We start from the raw sequence: 15095 nt of genomic DNA, 5'->3' as shown, positions 1-15095 counted from the left end.
AAAAAAAAAAAAAAAAAAAAAAAAAGAAAAGAAAACTACGCTTGTTGCTGCCGTATGTAATGGTAGTAATCTTGCTGCACCTGCTGTTGGTGCTGCTACTGCTGCAGCAGCAGAACGGATACAGTTTCAGTATCCCTGACCCAAAGCACTTCGCACCAGAATTATTTTGGGTTTCAGATTGTTTCGAATTTTGGAATATTTGCATTTGCATAATGAGATGTCATGGGGATGGGACTCAAATCTAAACATATAATTCATTTATGTTTTATATACTCCTTATGCACATAGTCCGAAGGTCATTTTATGTAAGATTTTGAATCATTTTGTGCATGAAACAAAGCTTTGACTGTGACCTATCACATGAGGTCATAAGTGGAATTTCCACTTGCAGTGTTTTGTTTTGTTTTGTTTTGTTGAGACAAAGTCTCTCTCTGTCGCCAGGCTAAAGTGCAGTGGTGTGATATCGGCTCAGTGCAACTTCCACCTTCCAGGTTCAAGTGATTCTCCTGCCTCAGCCTCCTGAGTAGCTGGGACTACAGGCGTGTGCCACCCCAGCTAATTTTTGTATTTTTAATAGAATCGATGTTTCACCATGTTGGCCAGGATGGTCTTGATCTCTTGACCTCGTGATCCGCCCGCCTTGGCCTCTCAAAGTGCTGGGATTCCAGGCGTGAGCCACCATGCCCAGCTGGTATTATGTTAGCATTCAAAAAGTTTTGGCTTTTGGAGCATTTCAGATTTTGAATTTTTCAGATTAGGGATGCTCAGCCTGTTCCTGCTGTCAGTTTGCTTTGCTTATCACCTCCTACCCATCACGAGCCTCATGAGGAGGGACCACTTGTTTCCCCTGGAATGGAGGCCCAAGAGTAAATAATGCCACTGGTAAGGGGCACATCTGCAGTTTGACACCAGAGCACATAGTCTTAAATCCTTCTCTTGACTATTGCATGAATGTTTGACTATTTGGAAAGAAGTCAAAGAAGAAAGGAAACAGAATTTTTAGGAGCAATTTTGTGGGCAGGAAGAAGTACAGGAGAGTGGGTAGTATTTTACCAGATTTTTCAGAACTTGAAATCTAGCCGAAGTCCTAGGATTCAAACCCTGTGTCCCTGGCTCCCTCCGAATCTTCTTCTCAGAGAGAAACAGCACTATGAAGAGCTTAGGACAAGTGCGAAAATGCAACGCTGCTCATTTTATGCATTTGTAAGTTTCCTTTCTTTAATAAGCCACCATACAACCACAAATATCTTATTAATACAATCTTTTACCAGCCCTAAAGGGAGCAAAAAGATCCAGTAATTGATGTATAGCGCATCTGTTTGACATATTTAAAAATTAACACAGAAATAATTTCTGAAAAAAATGTTCAAGACTTACTGTAGGTATATGGCATTTAATGTGACAAAATTATCCCAAGTTAAACTTCAAAAAGAGAAAGTAGATTTTTTTCACCTGTTCCTTTTCCTTTTGCCCTTCCTCCCTCCCTTGAATACAATGCTCTTGAAAGCCCAAATTTAATATTACAAAACAATGTAGTCCTCTTCGCTGGTCTTGAGAAGGTATAAAATCCTAAATTGATTTAGTGCTGACCTCTGGGTATCGTTTACATTCAACCCTGCTGTTTGTCATCTTCAAGAGGAATATACTCGGCGCTTGCTTGATATGCCAGGTGTCTGGAGTACTTGGTGTGGCAGAGACTACGACTGCTTGAGAACTGTCACACCAGATAGCCGAGATCTGTTTATGTTTTTGTGTTTGCAGTGAGCCATCTGAGAGAGTAGAAATTAAACATGTTTTCTTAATGCGAGGAAAAGCAGTTTCATCTTTGCATTTGATTATACATTGGAGATAGCATCCCTTTCTGAAGCATCTTAGTGAGGAAACCTTGAGTTTATAACCATTTGATACTGGCACTCAGCTTATTTTTATTTTTGCTTTCATCATGATTGGCTACTAAAGGACTGTCAACGGTTATCTACTGGTTTCTATGAAGAGGCCAAATCTCACAGAACGATGTTCTACCCTCACGTCTCAAAGTGAAAAATACAGCTTTGCGTAGCCCTAGCCACGGCAACACCAGCAGCAACTCCCCCCAGCTCTCCCTGACGCCCCCCCCCCCAAAAAAAAAAAAAAAAAAAAAAAAAAAACAAAACTGGAGATAAATGAATGGCAGAATAAATAATTTATGCTAATGAAATTACTGCAATTAGTAGTTCTACAATGACCCTTTTAAAAGCCACAGCTGTTAATGTCAGGAAGTGCTGTCACTACTGACCTTATCATAAGAGAAAGTGACAAATTGAGAATGCAGGGAAGACCAGTCATCAAAGAGGTCTGTTCTGGAACGATTAGAGTTTTCTGAAAAACAGTGTGAATTACAACCAGCTGCTCCCTGGCTCAGCGAGTCTCCCATGCTGTGCCATTTTGTTAAGCCCGATAACAATAGTTATTTTGCCCCATTGAGACAAGTTGTCTCGGGCCACTTTCAGCTCTACCGGAAACCACTTCTTCCATCCCCAATTTACAAATGAAACTGTTGTTAAAGAGAGCTTTCAGCGCCTCCAAGGAGCCTCCTCATAAGGATCATGGTTGGGCACAGGCCAGAGGGTTTTTTTTTTCCCCCCTCTAAGGAAGTTATACTTGGCTGAGGAAGTATTTATCTATATTAGAAAGGTATGTGTGTACCTTTAGTTCCCATTAAAACAAGACAGGGCAGGAGTAAATTCCTGCACATGTCTATATGGAAGTCAAGCTCTTGTAAAAATACGGTCTCCAAGGGATTACGATTTACATGAGGTTGATATAAACTTTTTTGCAAATTTTATTTTTCTGAGTCTACTGTTTGGAAATATATTTGTATCTAGTGTCCACTAGAAACCAAGAATATTAGGAATTTATATCACATTATATTTAACTTTAATTATAGTAATATACATGATTTCATTTACTAGTGAGATGGACTTTTAATACTCAGCACAGTCCAATATGTAGGTATTTTAAACCCACTTGGGAGTTTGTCCTGATGTTGGAAGGCTAGTTGTTTAAAGACATTGTTCAGGAGCAGTTGTTTTTCACCAACAAGAATTGGCCTGTCTCTCCTCGCACCTCTGCTTATAATATTAATGGTGCAGGTTTGAAACGTTTAACTGCATCACCAGCCACTTGTGTGCAATTTTCCGAAAGATGTCCAAGCATTATTGGCAACACTTTGGTAAATTATGTGTGACTTTCCTAAGAGTCGGTGTCGCTCATTTAATTCATATTAATTGATTTTTAGGCTTCCCTTGATTAATTGAACCTGGTTCATCTTGTATAGAATGCAATAAATAATCATTAAAATGAGGGAGATGTGACTCCACAAATTGAAAAGTTAACTACTTCAGAAGTCATAGAGGACAAAATGGAAAGAATGTATAGTCGGGGGTCCTCCAGTAACTCTTTGAAGGAGAGTTGCTCTTTCTGTAGGTTTTTTTCCTAAATTAGAGTAGAAATGATCGTGATGTTTTTCTCCCAGAAGCAGTGACATATATACCGTACTATCCAGTTGGTTTTTACATGAGTTCTCATAGAACTGTGAGTTTCTGAGTTTTGGCTTTTTTTTTTTTTCCCAGTGACTTTGAAGGGTTATTGCTTCTCTTTGTCTAAAGCTTAGTTTGAAATCTTCCACACAAATATTTTTCAGGATATCGTGTCTGTTTCTCCACCTTCTCTTTCACACACTTGGCATATAAAAATCAAGCTGTGAAGAGCCGTTCTTAGATTAGATGTTGGCTTGTGGGTTTGGTATGTGAAGCACATACAAGTCCTTTGTCCTACTTGGCAAGAAGAAGGTTAATCAAGCTGAATGCTTTATTGTAATCTCCCTAATCCTGTGGATAGCTCTTAAAGATTAATAAAGTTTTCCCAGGTTATCCTATAATTTTTTTCTGACTTTTAGGGAAAAAAGATCATTTTCTTGACTTTTCTTCTGTTTTTTTTTTTTAAGTTGTATTTTTAACTTGAGAGGATTTCACATGAATTGTAATGTTTATGTTTTCAGCCACAGCACAAGGACTCCATTAGCCTTTTCATGGCACATGTTCACACCACTGTAAATGAAATGAGTGCCAGGTATTACCAGAATGAGAGAAGACGCAACTATACTACCCCAAAGAGTTTTCTAGAACAAATATCACTGTTTAAGAACCTGTTGAAGAAGAAGCAAAATGAGGTATCTGAGAAAAAAGAACACTTGGTGAACGGCATCCAAAAGCTAAAAACCACAGCCTCTCAGGTATGACCAGGATGTGTTGTTACTGAGTGACATTGATGCTGCTTAAGAGAAAAATGTATTTCCTTTTGAAGCACTATTAAATCCGTTTCTATAAGATGCCAACTGGTGAAATGTACCGTTTGATGACCCAAAGAACACACTGCTACTGCCTTCTGGAGCCTAGAATGGGATTGGCCAATGACTTGTCACAGCTGGTTTAGGGAGAAACCTTCTCTTACTGGCCTGACTCAGTGCAAGGCAGCGTGGGATATTGGAGGGAGCAGACACAGTGGTTGCCTCTCTTGTCTCTGACTTCTTCAGTGCATGGTACTTGTCGTCAAGGTTTTTAACATCCTGGGATAGACCAGTATCCCTTTTGGTATCAGATTCTCAACCTCCAGTGAGGGCATCATTCTCTGGCTAATGACTGTGGCAAGATCCCAAAGCAGAGCTGTTTCTCCTACCTTGGTGACTGGTCTGCTCCTCTTAGCCACCAGCTCTCGTAGATAAAAGTGTCCAGTGTCATCTTTGTCCTCAGTCCTAAGGCCCCTGTTCCCACCAAGGGTGATAACTCTAACTTGCAGGAGTAAATCAGGAGCAAATCAGCACAGGATGTTAATCATGTGTAGTTCTGTGCACATGACATTATTTCACTGCTAAAAAACAGAGGATTTCATGAAGTAGGTGTTACTGTAATTTTATATGTGATGTAATTTTATATATGAAAGAAAATTGCCATCAGTCTTTCCATCAAGACATCAAGTGTCAATCAAGACCCCCTGTGTCTTCACAGATTTTCTCTCTGTGATTCTTAGCCAAGGGGGAGTAAAGAGACCCAGGCAGCCCCATACTCAGCAGACACAGTGAACTGGCCCTGTTCACACCAGGAGGAGGTTTCTCCTTAAACCAGCTGTGACACCAAAATCAGCCAATCTTATTGTAGGCTTTGGAACATTCTTATTCATCAACTTACAGAGTTTAAGACCAGAGAGCCAGCAAGGTTGGGTTTTAAACCCAGGTCTGCTCTGACGCCTGTGAGTTGTTCATGGTACCATGCTGCCTCTCTGTGGCTGGAAAGAAGACACTGGAATGAGACTCTGGAGACTTTGAAGAGTAGCCCAGCCTTTCTCTGAGCCAGCCAGGACTTAGAGCTGGAGTGAAAAGAATTCTCACTGCAGATCACCTCAAGACTAGAAATACTGGTGGCCTTTTCAGAGTGATATCATCAGGCCACACTCTGATATGCTTTACAAGAATTGGGCTAGTCATTTCCCCCAAGTGGCCTGCATGACCCACCTGCGGGTAGGCTACAAATAAGCTGAGACCTGAAGGAGGGAGCACATTTTCATGTGGGTACCTTTTCACTCTGAAGGGCTCTCTGGCCATATCCTTCAGTCACTCTGGGCCAAAGCACCACTTCCCTCTTTCCCTCTTAGTTTTATATACCAAGAATGACTCTGTGGCAAAACACTGTGATCTGTACTAAGCAATGAGTAGATGGACCACAATTGAGAAAGAGAAGCCAGAGTGAGGAGGTTTCCAGGACAGTTGGGATCAAGTGATATTAAGAATATGTGTGGTGGCTCACACCTGTAATCCCAGCACTTTGGGAAGCCGAGGCTGGTGGATCATGAGGTCAGGAGTTCAAGACCAGCCTGGCCAATACGGTGAAATCCCGTCTCTACTAAAATTACAAAAGTTAGCTGTGTGTGGTGGCACACACCTGTAATCCCAGCTACTCCGGAGGCTGAGGCAGAAGAATCACTTGAACTTGGGAGGCAGTGATTACAGTGAGCTGAGATCATGCCACGGCACTGCAGCCTGGGTGACAGAGCAAGGCTCCATCTAAAAAAAAAAAAATAGTTTCCAGGAAACCCACAAATAACATATCCATATTTGTACACCTTCTCCTTTCCTCTCAAAGAATGCCTATCTAGGCCGGGCACAGTGGCTCACACCTTTAATTCCAGCACTTTGGGAGGCTGAAGGAGGAGGATTACTTGAATTCAGGAGTTTGAGACCAGCCTGGGCAACAAAATGAGACCCAATCGCTACAAAAAGAATTTAAAATGAGCCTAACATGGTGGCATGCACCCATAGACCCAGCCACTTGAAAGACTTAGGCAGGAGGATCCCTTGAGCTCAAGAGTTTGAGGTTATGGTGTGCTGACAGGGTCACTGAGCTCCAACGTGAGCAACAGAGAGACCCTGTCTCAAAAAAAAAAAAAAAAAAGAATGTCTGTGTTACCTGTTTCTTTATTCACACCTCATTTCACTTTCTTGCTTTTGTCCTTCTCCGTGTCTGTTTTCTTCTGTCTAGCCTCTTCTACCTCACTGGAATCAAGACTCCTTTCCATAAGAAAAATTTTCCCAGGAGTCCTGTTGTGGTGAATAAGACAAGGAAGGAGCTCTGTGTCACAGCGTGTTTATATCCCTTTGAATGCTTCCCAACCTGAACCTGTTGACTTTGCCCACAGGAAATGATAGTGTTGTCACCCAAACAGCTTTCAATACTATGGGGCACCCTTGGCAAATAAATGAGTGCTATTGCCATACTTGAAGGTTTTTTTCCCCAAATGACACCGCTAAAAGCAGGTGGGTTACCATCCTGGACCATTCCAGTGGTGGCAGCATCTCAGCCATAGGAAAAAAGAAGAGTAGAGAGACTCTGATGTCTTAATAATCACATCGGTTATGTATTGATGAGTGAGGGGGATGGGCGAGAAAGAGAAATGAGAGCCAGTTCACTGTGTCTGCCGAGTCAGGGCTGCCTGGGTCTCTTTACTCCCCCTTGGCTAAGAACCACAGGCAGAAAGTCTGTGAAGACACAGGAAGTCTTGATTGACATATGAAGTCTTGATGGAAAGACTGACGTGATTTCTTTTCATCAGGTATTTGTATATAGAATGTTCTTACTATCAAAAAAAAATGGTTGGAGTAGTCAATAGCTACATGGTAGTTTTAGAAATAAGTGGGTTATGAAAAGGGAGGATGATTTCCTATGTGAAGAATTGGTGAACCATATAGTGTAAGGTCAGGTTGTACGGAGAGCATAATGCCTGTATATTGGGGCATGTGTCCTCTAGGGGTCTGCGTTAAGCAACTCTATGTCATTTGAAAACCTTAGCAATGTTCTTTTTTTTTTTTTTTTTGAGATGGAGTTTTGCTCTTGTTACCCAGGCTGGAGTGCAATGGCACGATCTCGGCTCACGACAACCTCCGCCTCCTGGGTTCAAGCAATTCTCCTGCCTCAACCTCCTGAGTAGCTGGGACTACAGGCGTGTGCCACCATGCCCAGCTAATTTTTGTATTTTTTTAGTAGAGATGGGTTTTCACCATGTTGACTAGGATGGTCTCGATCTCTTGACCTCGTGATCCACCCGCCTCGGCCTTCCAAAGTGCTGGGATTACAGGCGTGAGCCATCGCACCTGGCGCAATGTTTATTCTTTACAGTAAAGTTGTAAATCCCTTTTATAGCCAAATAATCCCTGTCTAGATGTCAACTTAGGTCATCATAGATAGTCATAGTGACCTTTCTTCATAAATAAAGCCTCACTTCCACGGCTTCACCCACCTTGAATATTTCAGAGCTAACAGCTTCCTTAGAAACTGAAATTAGGGCTTGAAATAACATAATTTTGTCCTAGCCTCTTGGGTGATTCTTTTCCCTTTATTTCTATTTTGAGATGATAATTAGATTCAGAAGAAATTACAAAACATAGTACAGACAGGTCCATGTCACATCTTACAGGTCCGGTGGTAGCATCTGCATAACTAGTACAATGTCGAAACCAGGAAAGTGGCGTTGGTACAATCCACAGACCTTATTCAGATTTCCAGGTTTTTTGTTTTTTGGTTTTTGTGTTGCGTGTGTGTGTGTGTGTACGTGAGTGCGTGCGGGCTTAGTTTCATGCAGTTTTAGCATATGTATGTCTGGGGACTCACTACCACAGTCAAGGCACTGAAAACTGCCATCTACAGAAAGATCCCATGTTGCCATTTTATAACCACACCTACAACCCCTCTCTTCCCTCCCCGCCTCCTGAATCCCTAGTTCCTGGCCATTGCTAATCTGTTCTCCATTTCTATAATTTTGTCATTTCAAAAATGCTATGTAAATGGAGTTATATAGTATGTAACCTTTGGGTATGGTTTTCTTCACTCAGCGTAATTCCCCTGAGATCCATCCACGGTATTGAGTGTATCCATAATTTGTCCTTTTTTATTGTTGGGTAATATTCCACAGTATGAAGGTAGCACAATTTAACCATTCAACCATTGGAGGACATCTGGGTTATTTCTGGGTTTTGGCTATTATAAATGATGCAGTTATGAATACTCGTGTTCAGGTATTTTTTTATAAACATAAATCCACAAGTGACCAAAAATGAAATTACTGGATGGTATGGAACTTGCATGTTTACATTTATAGAAAACAGACAAATATTTTCCAGAATGGCTGTGACATTATGCATTACTGCCAGCAGTGTATGAAAGATTCAGTTTCTCAGCTTCCTTGCAAGAATTTGGTGGTATCTCTAATTTTTATTTTAACCATTTTCATAGGCGTGTAGTGATACCGTGGTTTTCCTTGCATTTTCCCAATTGGTGATTGTTTTGACTATGGCCTAACATAATACTAGTTTCATACAGCTGAAAACAGCAGAGAAGCATGTCACGATGCAAAGTTACCCTGCATTCATAGAGACTGCAAAATCAGTCATAGCTTCATCTATAATAGTACAAGTAGCAGTCATAGTAGTAATCATGCTTTTTAGCTAGAGTGTGAATGTGCTGTGTTGGGTGGAAATTACAGGATTACTCGCATATAGTAGTGGGACATTGTTCCACAAGATGAAACCACTGAAATGTCTTTAGCAATTGAGTTAAAATAAATGATTATGGTGGTTCTTTGCTGCTATGATTTTTCAAATGTTAATATTTGTACTTTTGGAAAAGAAATGCAATAGAGAGTTAATTATTGTGATGTATACAGCTGCTTTCAGATACTTCTGATAACTGAGTCGCGTCTTTTTCTCTAGCAGCTCACTTCTGCTCTTAGTTACATGACCCTCAAACTGAGGAACCTAGTAATGCCCTGTGAACCTAATGAAATTTTAAATGAAAATATTGAGAGTTCTTTTTAGCAGATGAATTTGTGGATTTCTCGGAAGGCTGAGTTCTCCAAGAGCTGAGTAAGGTTGTTCAGTGACGGGCTGATGGAAGACATATATGCACCTGAAGCTCACTAAGTTTTGGCCACAGCATACTAATGCCTCAAACACACGGTTTGCTCTTCTTAGTAGTTATTAAGTTGAATATTGGGTTAGCTTCACGATCATAAATGAGGTGAAAAAAAATCAAAGGGCCATTTTCTATTTGATGGGAAAAAGTGAGACCTGTCAGTGGGCTTTTTAATATGCAGCCAATTAATCTGCAGTCAGGCAAGGAGTACTCAAGTCTTCAACCCACCAAAGCCTCCGACAACTCTCTGTTGGAGAGTGAGAGGCATGGTTCTTCCAGTTTATCACCAAGTATGTCCTTCCACAACTTCTGCTTCCTTGAGCCTGATCTGCCTAGGACCTGAAAGCAGATGTTGGCGAAGGAGTGTGTGATTGGACAGAAGGAAGAGAAGCTTCCCTACTAAACCTGTTAGTACTGACAAAAATTAATTATATTTCCTGCAAAATTATTGGAAAATATTATTCTGTTCTCATGGAGAAAAACAATGTGGCTGCATTTTTGCAAATCAGAATGTGAAATCAGGGTGGAAACAGACGCAAAATACAAATTGTTAGGTATTCCTGAATTCATTCCCAACAATAAGCTCTACCTGGGATTTGTTATGACCAAGGCAAGTGACATAACAATAGTGACTTTTCCTTTAGGTGGGAGATTTAAAAGCCAGACTTGCCTCTCAAGAAGCCGAGTTGCAACTGAAAAATCATGACGCCGAAGCTCTGATCATGAAGATCGGACTTCAGACGGAGAAAGTGAGCCGGGAAAAGACCATCGCTGATGCTGAGGAGCGAAAGGTCAGGCTAATTCTACCATTTAGAGTGCTGAGCTATATTTAGCACAAAATAAACCTTAGTAGGCGAACAATTTTGAACAAGTTTCTCTCCGGGGAGCATAAAGTCTAAAGAATTATTACAGTTACACATGTAACAGCATTTCACACCATGATTACCACTTGACCTTTCTTTACATTATGCATTTCCCCAACCTTTTAGCTCTTTTAATGATGTGAAAGAACAATAAATACTGAGCTCATTCAAGCATATAATGGATGTGGATCTTCAACATCAGGCCTATTTGTAATACAGTAAAGGTCAGGAAGTCACCTCTGAGGTTTTTTAAAGGTTTCCACTTTTTAGGCAAATTGAACAACTCAATTGTTAACAAAGCCCATTCCATCACTTTGCAAGATGGTTTTCAAATCTTGCATTTTAATAATACAACTGGAGTTTATTATTAAGTCCTAAGCTAAATTTGTTCTTTTTGATTCGATTGAGACCCTGGCATTCTGTATTGTGCTTTATTGTTGGAAATAATTTCTTTTAAGATTATGTAGATTCTGCTTTATTTCTACTCAGGGTTCTAGCAATTCTGAAATACGTCTTTTGTCGTCATCTTTTTCCAAAACGTCAGCTACAAACGGAAGACACTGTTTTCTACATCTGACTGATTTCTCAAAAGAAATACCATAGTAAACAGAAACATTTAAATACATATTTGTGTAAAAATCGAGTGTACATGTGTAAGGTAAAAATTTCTTATTTTAGACAAAAGATTATAATCAGGGCCTAATAACAAGTTATGAGTTGCTAACATACTCATACCCATTGGATCAGTAGTGATTATGCCATTTTTTCTTGTATTTTAGGGTACTTGAAAATATTTGAGTTTCCCAGTGGTGTTGCCATTCATATACAACTGAGTTGTTTTGCTTTTTTTCTAATATATATTGAGCATGTTTTTCTTGCACAACTGAAGACTTGAAAAGTAATTGAACATCAAAACTAGAAACAGACAGTTTTAAGAAATAAGCTTATGACATTTAAAATTGAAGATAGGGCACATTTGACATGATCAAGGAGCATATGATTCCTATTTAGAGTCATAAGTGTTTCTGCTGAGTTGCAGTTAAGTGGAGAATGTCCCTAAAAGTTTATTATTGGGCTTGGCGCAGTGACTAATGCTTGTAATCCCAGCACTTAGGGAGACAGAGGCAGGAGGATATCTTCAGCCCAGGAGTTGGAGACCTGTCTGGACAATATAACAAGACTCTATTCTCCATAAAAGAGGGTCAAAAAAGACAAAGTATATCATTATATTGAGCAATTAGGTATCACACATGATGTAATTACCCTGAGCTAATTCCACCCAGGGAATGTTTTTCAAGCATTACACAAATGTGATATTCTAGTATTTATTATATCATAACCTACCATCACAGATACTTATTGGAAAATTTATAAATACTGTAGGAGGTTTTTGTGTGGTTTTTTTTTTTGCATTTTTACATGTGAATTCTTAAGGAAAAATTACCCTCATAAAAGGAGAAAGAGGTTTTAGCAAATTAGAACTCATCTGACATGTCATTTCATGAAGTTCTTCAAACACAAAGATGGGACGTACTATTTTTAATATTTAATCCATATCAAGACAATATAATACTTCAAACGTTTTCACTTTATCCATAGAGCTTAGTTTAATTATAAATAACAAATATTAACTGAACATCTGCTTTTTCACCAGGCACTGTTGGAGACTATTAGGGATATTTGACAAGCAGGATGCTCTCATGTAAATTACATTGCCATGGAAAAGACTGACAGGAGACATGTTACACATTGAGAAGCAGGATATTTCAAGACAGGTGCTCTGGTGAAAATCAAGTAGAGAGCTCTTGTAAATTGGGTATGGAAGGAAGTTCTTTTGTAGTTAAACTAGGTAGCATCTAGAAATTCATCAACACTTGAGTCCATGCTGTGGGCTCACATTCGTCATATGTCCAACAATGTGGTAGATGCTACACTATGCCATACTAAAGGGGGTGAATATGGACTGTTTTGGTCCTATGAAATTGGGATCTCAAGTCTTCACACATAAGCAGTAATTTAAAAGCAACAGTGCATAGCTCACAAAGTACAGAACCACATTTAATATGACTAACCAAATGTTGGGGTTCGAGGCTGTCTTGCTGTGTGTCTTGATAGCCCATATAGAAAAGCAGGTTGAAATCATTGCTTCAGATTTATAAGATAATCAAGGGCAATTTGAACCAGGGGCATTGCCAGCAATGACTTCAAGTCACACAAGCATCATAAGCCTGTTTGAAAATTAGTTCTTCCTCCATCTTTGTTTGGCTTCTCAGCTCCAAATTCTAAAATGTGAAGAATCCTCTGATTGCTTCCAAAGTATGTTCTCCCTTGGGTAGATTGTAAGCCTTCGTGAGTAGAGGTGCCTTCTAAATTGAAGCGCTCATATCATGTCTTCAAAAGTTGAACATCAATCTTGATTTGGAGAGGCTATCAGTTTTTGTGTGTATTTCTGTTCTGAATGTGGGTAGGCCTGGGTTTCAGAGGATCATAAGGAAATTCTTATAATCCAAAGGCAGGTAAGTGCACTGTATCAGTTTGCTAAGGCTGCCATGACAAAATACCACAGATTGGGAGACTTCAACAATAGAAGTTTATTTTCTCCAAGTTCTGGAAGCTGGAAGTCCATGATCAAAGTATTGGCAGGTTTGGTTTCTCCTGAGGCCTTCTCCTGTGGCTTGCAGATGGCCGCCTTCTTGCTATGTCCTCATGTGATCTTTTCTTTGTGATTATTTCTCTGATGTTTCTTGTGTGTGTCCAAACTTCTCACCCCAATCAGTTTGAATCAGGGCCCACCCTAATGACCTCAGTTTAACCTCATCACCTCTCAAAAGGGCCTGTTTCCAGATACAGTCAAATTCTGACCTTGGCTCTTCAACATAAGAATTTTAGGTGGACATGATTTAGCTAATATCAAGCAGTTATTGGGACTTCGTTCTCTTTTTTCTCTTCCTGTGATCATTACTAAATCATAAGAACATCTGCAAGGGGCTATTGACTAATACAAGACAGAGACTTTCTGGTCTACCCAAAGGGGGATCTGTCTCCAAATCTCTGCTTTAACTTATACTGGTAAGGGGAAAGCACATCCTCTAGGCACTCCATGCAACTCTTCTCCCGTTTAATAGGTTGAGCCTTGCTGACCACTGCCTAGGAGCCACTGGGCGAAGGAAGTTGCACACTAGCTTACCAGCTCATGGAGATACACAGAATTTTCACTCTTCCAGTATTGCACCTTAGGGTGAGAAGTGTTGAGGATGAGAAATAAGTTGACCAACCTGAGAATTTTCTTCATTTGTATGATAGAGTTTTAATGTTCAAGATTGTTTTGTTTCTAAAAATTGCCCAAAAGAAAAACACTTCATTAACAGAAAAGGAGTCAGAAAAGAGTAGCAGCTCCCAGGCTGACAGAAATAGCACTTTAGCCAGGGGCAGTGGATTACAAACAGCCTGGCCAATATGGTGAAACCCCGTCTCTAAAAATACAAAAATTAGCTGGATGTGATGGCGCATGCCTGTAATCCCAGCTACTTGGGAGGCTGAGGCAGGAGAATCGCTTGAACCCAGGCGGCAGAGGTTGCAGTGAGCTGAGATTGTGCCACTGCACTCTAGCCTGGGTGACAGAGCAAGACTCTATCTCAAAAAAAAAATAATAATAATTTAAAATAAATAAATCCGAGGTGATAATTCCTTCGCTCACATAAACTTTCTTTTATCGGTAGCAGTGTTCTGTGGCATACTGAAAATCTTTGTGGTCCATTCCTGGAAGCTTTTGAGGGTTGTGGTTTTGGAGTAGTTCTCAGTAAGCATTCAGGGTTTTCTTATTTACATTAACGATAGCGGTGTGTGTATTAGCAGGAGGCTTGTATCTACCCTGAACCAATTATGTTCATAAAAAGTGCAGCACACAGCAAAATAATTGTTAATCAGGAGAAGGGTAATTACTGCTAATAAAGCTGTAGTAGACAACATAATTTGTTGTAAGCAGTGTTTAATTTTATGGTATAGTTAAACCTGTTCATTTCAAACACATCTGAAGAAATATACTTTTGTTCACACTTTATATTCCACAGTTGCCATCACCACAGAGACCATACCCCATGGTGGCTAGATCCTGGTGGCCAGTACCACAGCTTTGAAACTCAAATTTCTACTGCATACTAAAAATTAACTTTTCCTGGCCTTTCACATTCTATAGGTATCTTAAGGGGAAGAGGATAAACCACCCTCCATGTCTGCCTCTGCTTCTCATTTTGGTTTGGTTCAAGTTTACCAGTATGACTTTCCTCTATATTATATATCATGTCAGAAGGCCTATGCAGCATCCTCTGTGGACTGGGAAGAGGTGTCACTGGACCCACAAGAGGAAAGTGTGTGTTAGTGTCATTGTTCCAGTACCAAAGGCAGAGGTGGGCTCTTGCATCTGTGGTTTCTTACCATGTGTGTGGAGAAACAGTGATTAGTCTTCACTAAAATTTTATTTATAGGTAGGCATGCAATCCATGACCACAGAATCGGATATCTTCTCGCCAGTTGAACACAAGAGCTTCAAATCTTTTCTTTAGGAATAGCCAACATGGCTTCTAAGCAAAATTTAGCAAAAATTAGAGAATCCTAGTGAGAATATTTTGTGGTCTAGGTTGCAAAGCTAGCCCAGATGTTTATCCAGGACTTTCTGAAAAAGAAAACTGAAGAACAGAGGAATCACTTAATCTTGCTTTTAGTATCAGTGGTACCT

General features: G+C 40.0%; 1 protein-coding gene across 1 annotated transcript in view; it reads left to right on the top strand.

Annotated features, from left to right (window-relative positions):
- Positions 1-15095, top strand: part of DNAH11 (dynein axonemal heavy chain 11) — a 406504-nt gene that overhangs the window by 273249 nt on the left and 118160 nt on the right. Inside the window, exons 56-57 of the mRNA XM_032287021.1 lie at positions 4040-4273; positions 10142-10288. Of these exons, the coding sequence (XP_032142912.1) occupies positions 4040-4273; positions 10142-10288 (381 nt within the window). The remainder of the gene's footprint in view (positions 1-4039; positions 4274-10141; positions 10289-15095) is intronic.

Source organism: Sapajus apella, unplaced genomic scaffold (assembly GCF_009761245.1).
Source record: "Sapajus apella isolate SASKATOON/1434 unplaced genomic scaffold, GSC_monkey_1.0 scaffold19, whole genome shotgun sequence".
NCBI classification, from domain to species: Eukaryota; Metazoa; Chordata; class Mammalia; order Primates; family Cebidae; genus Sapajus; species Sapajus apella.
The sequence above is the reverse complement of the archived record's forward strand: the minus strand, read 5'-3'. Positions and strand labels throughout refer to the sequence as shown.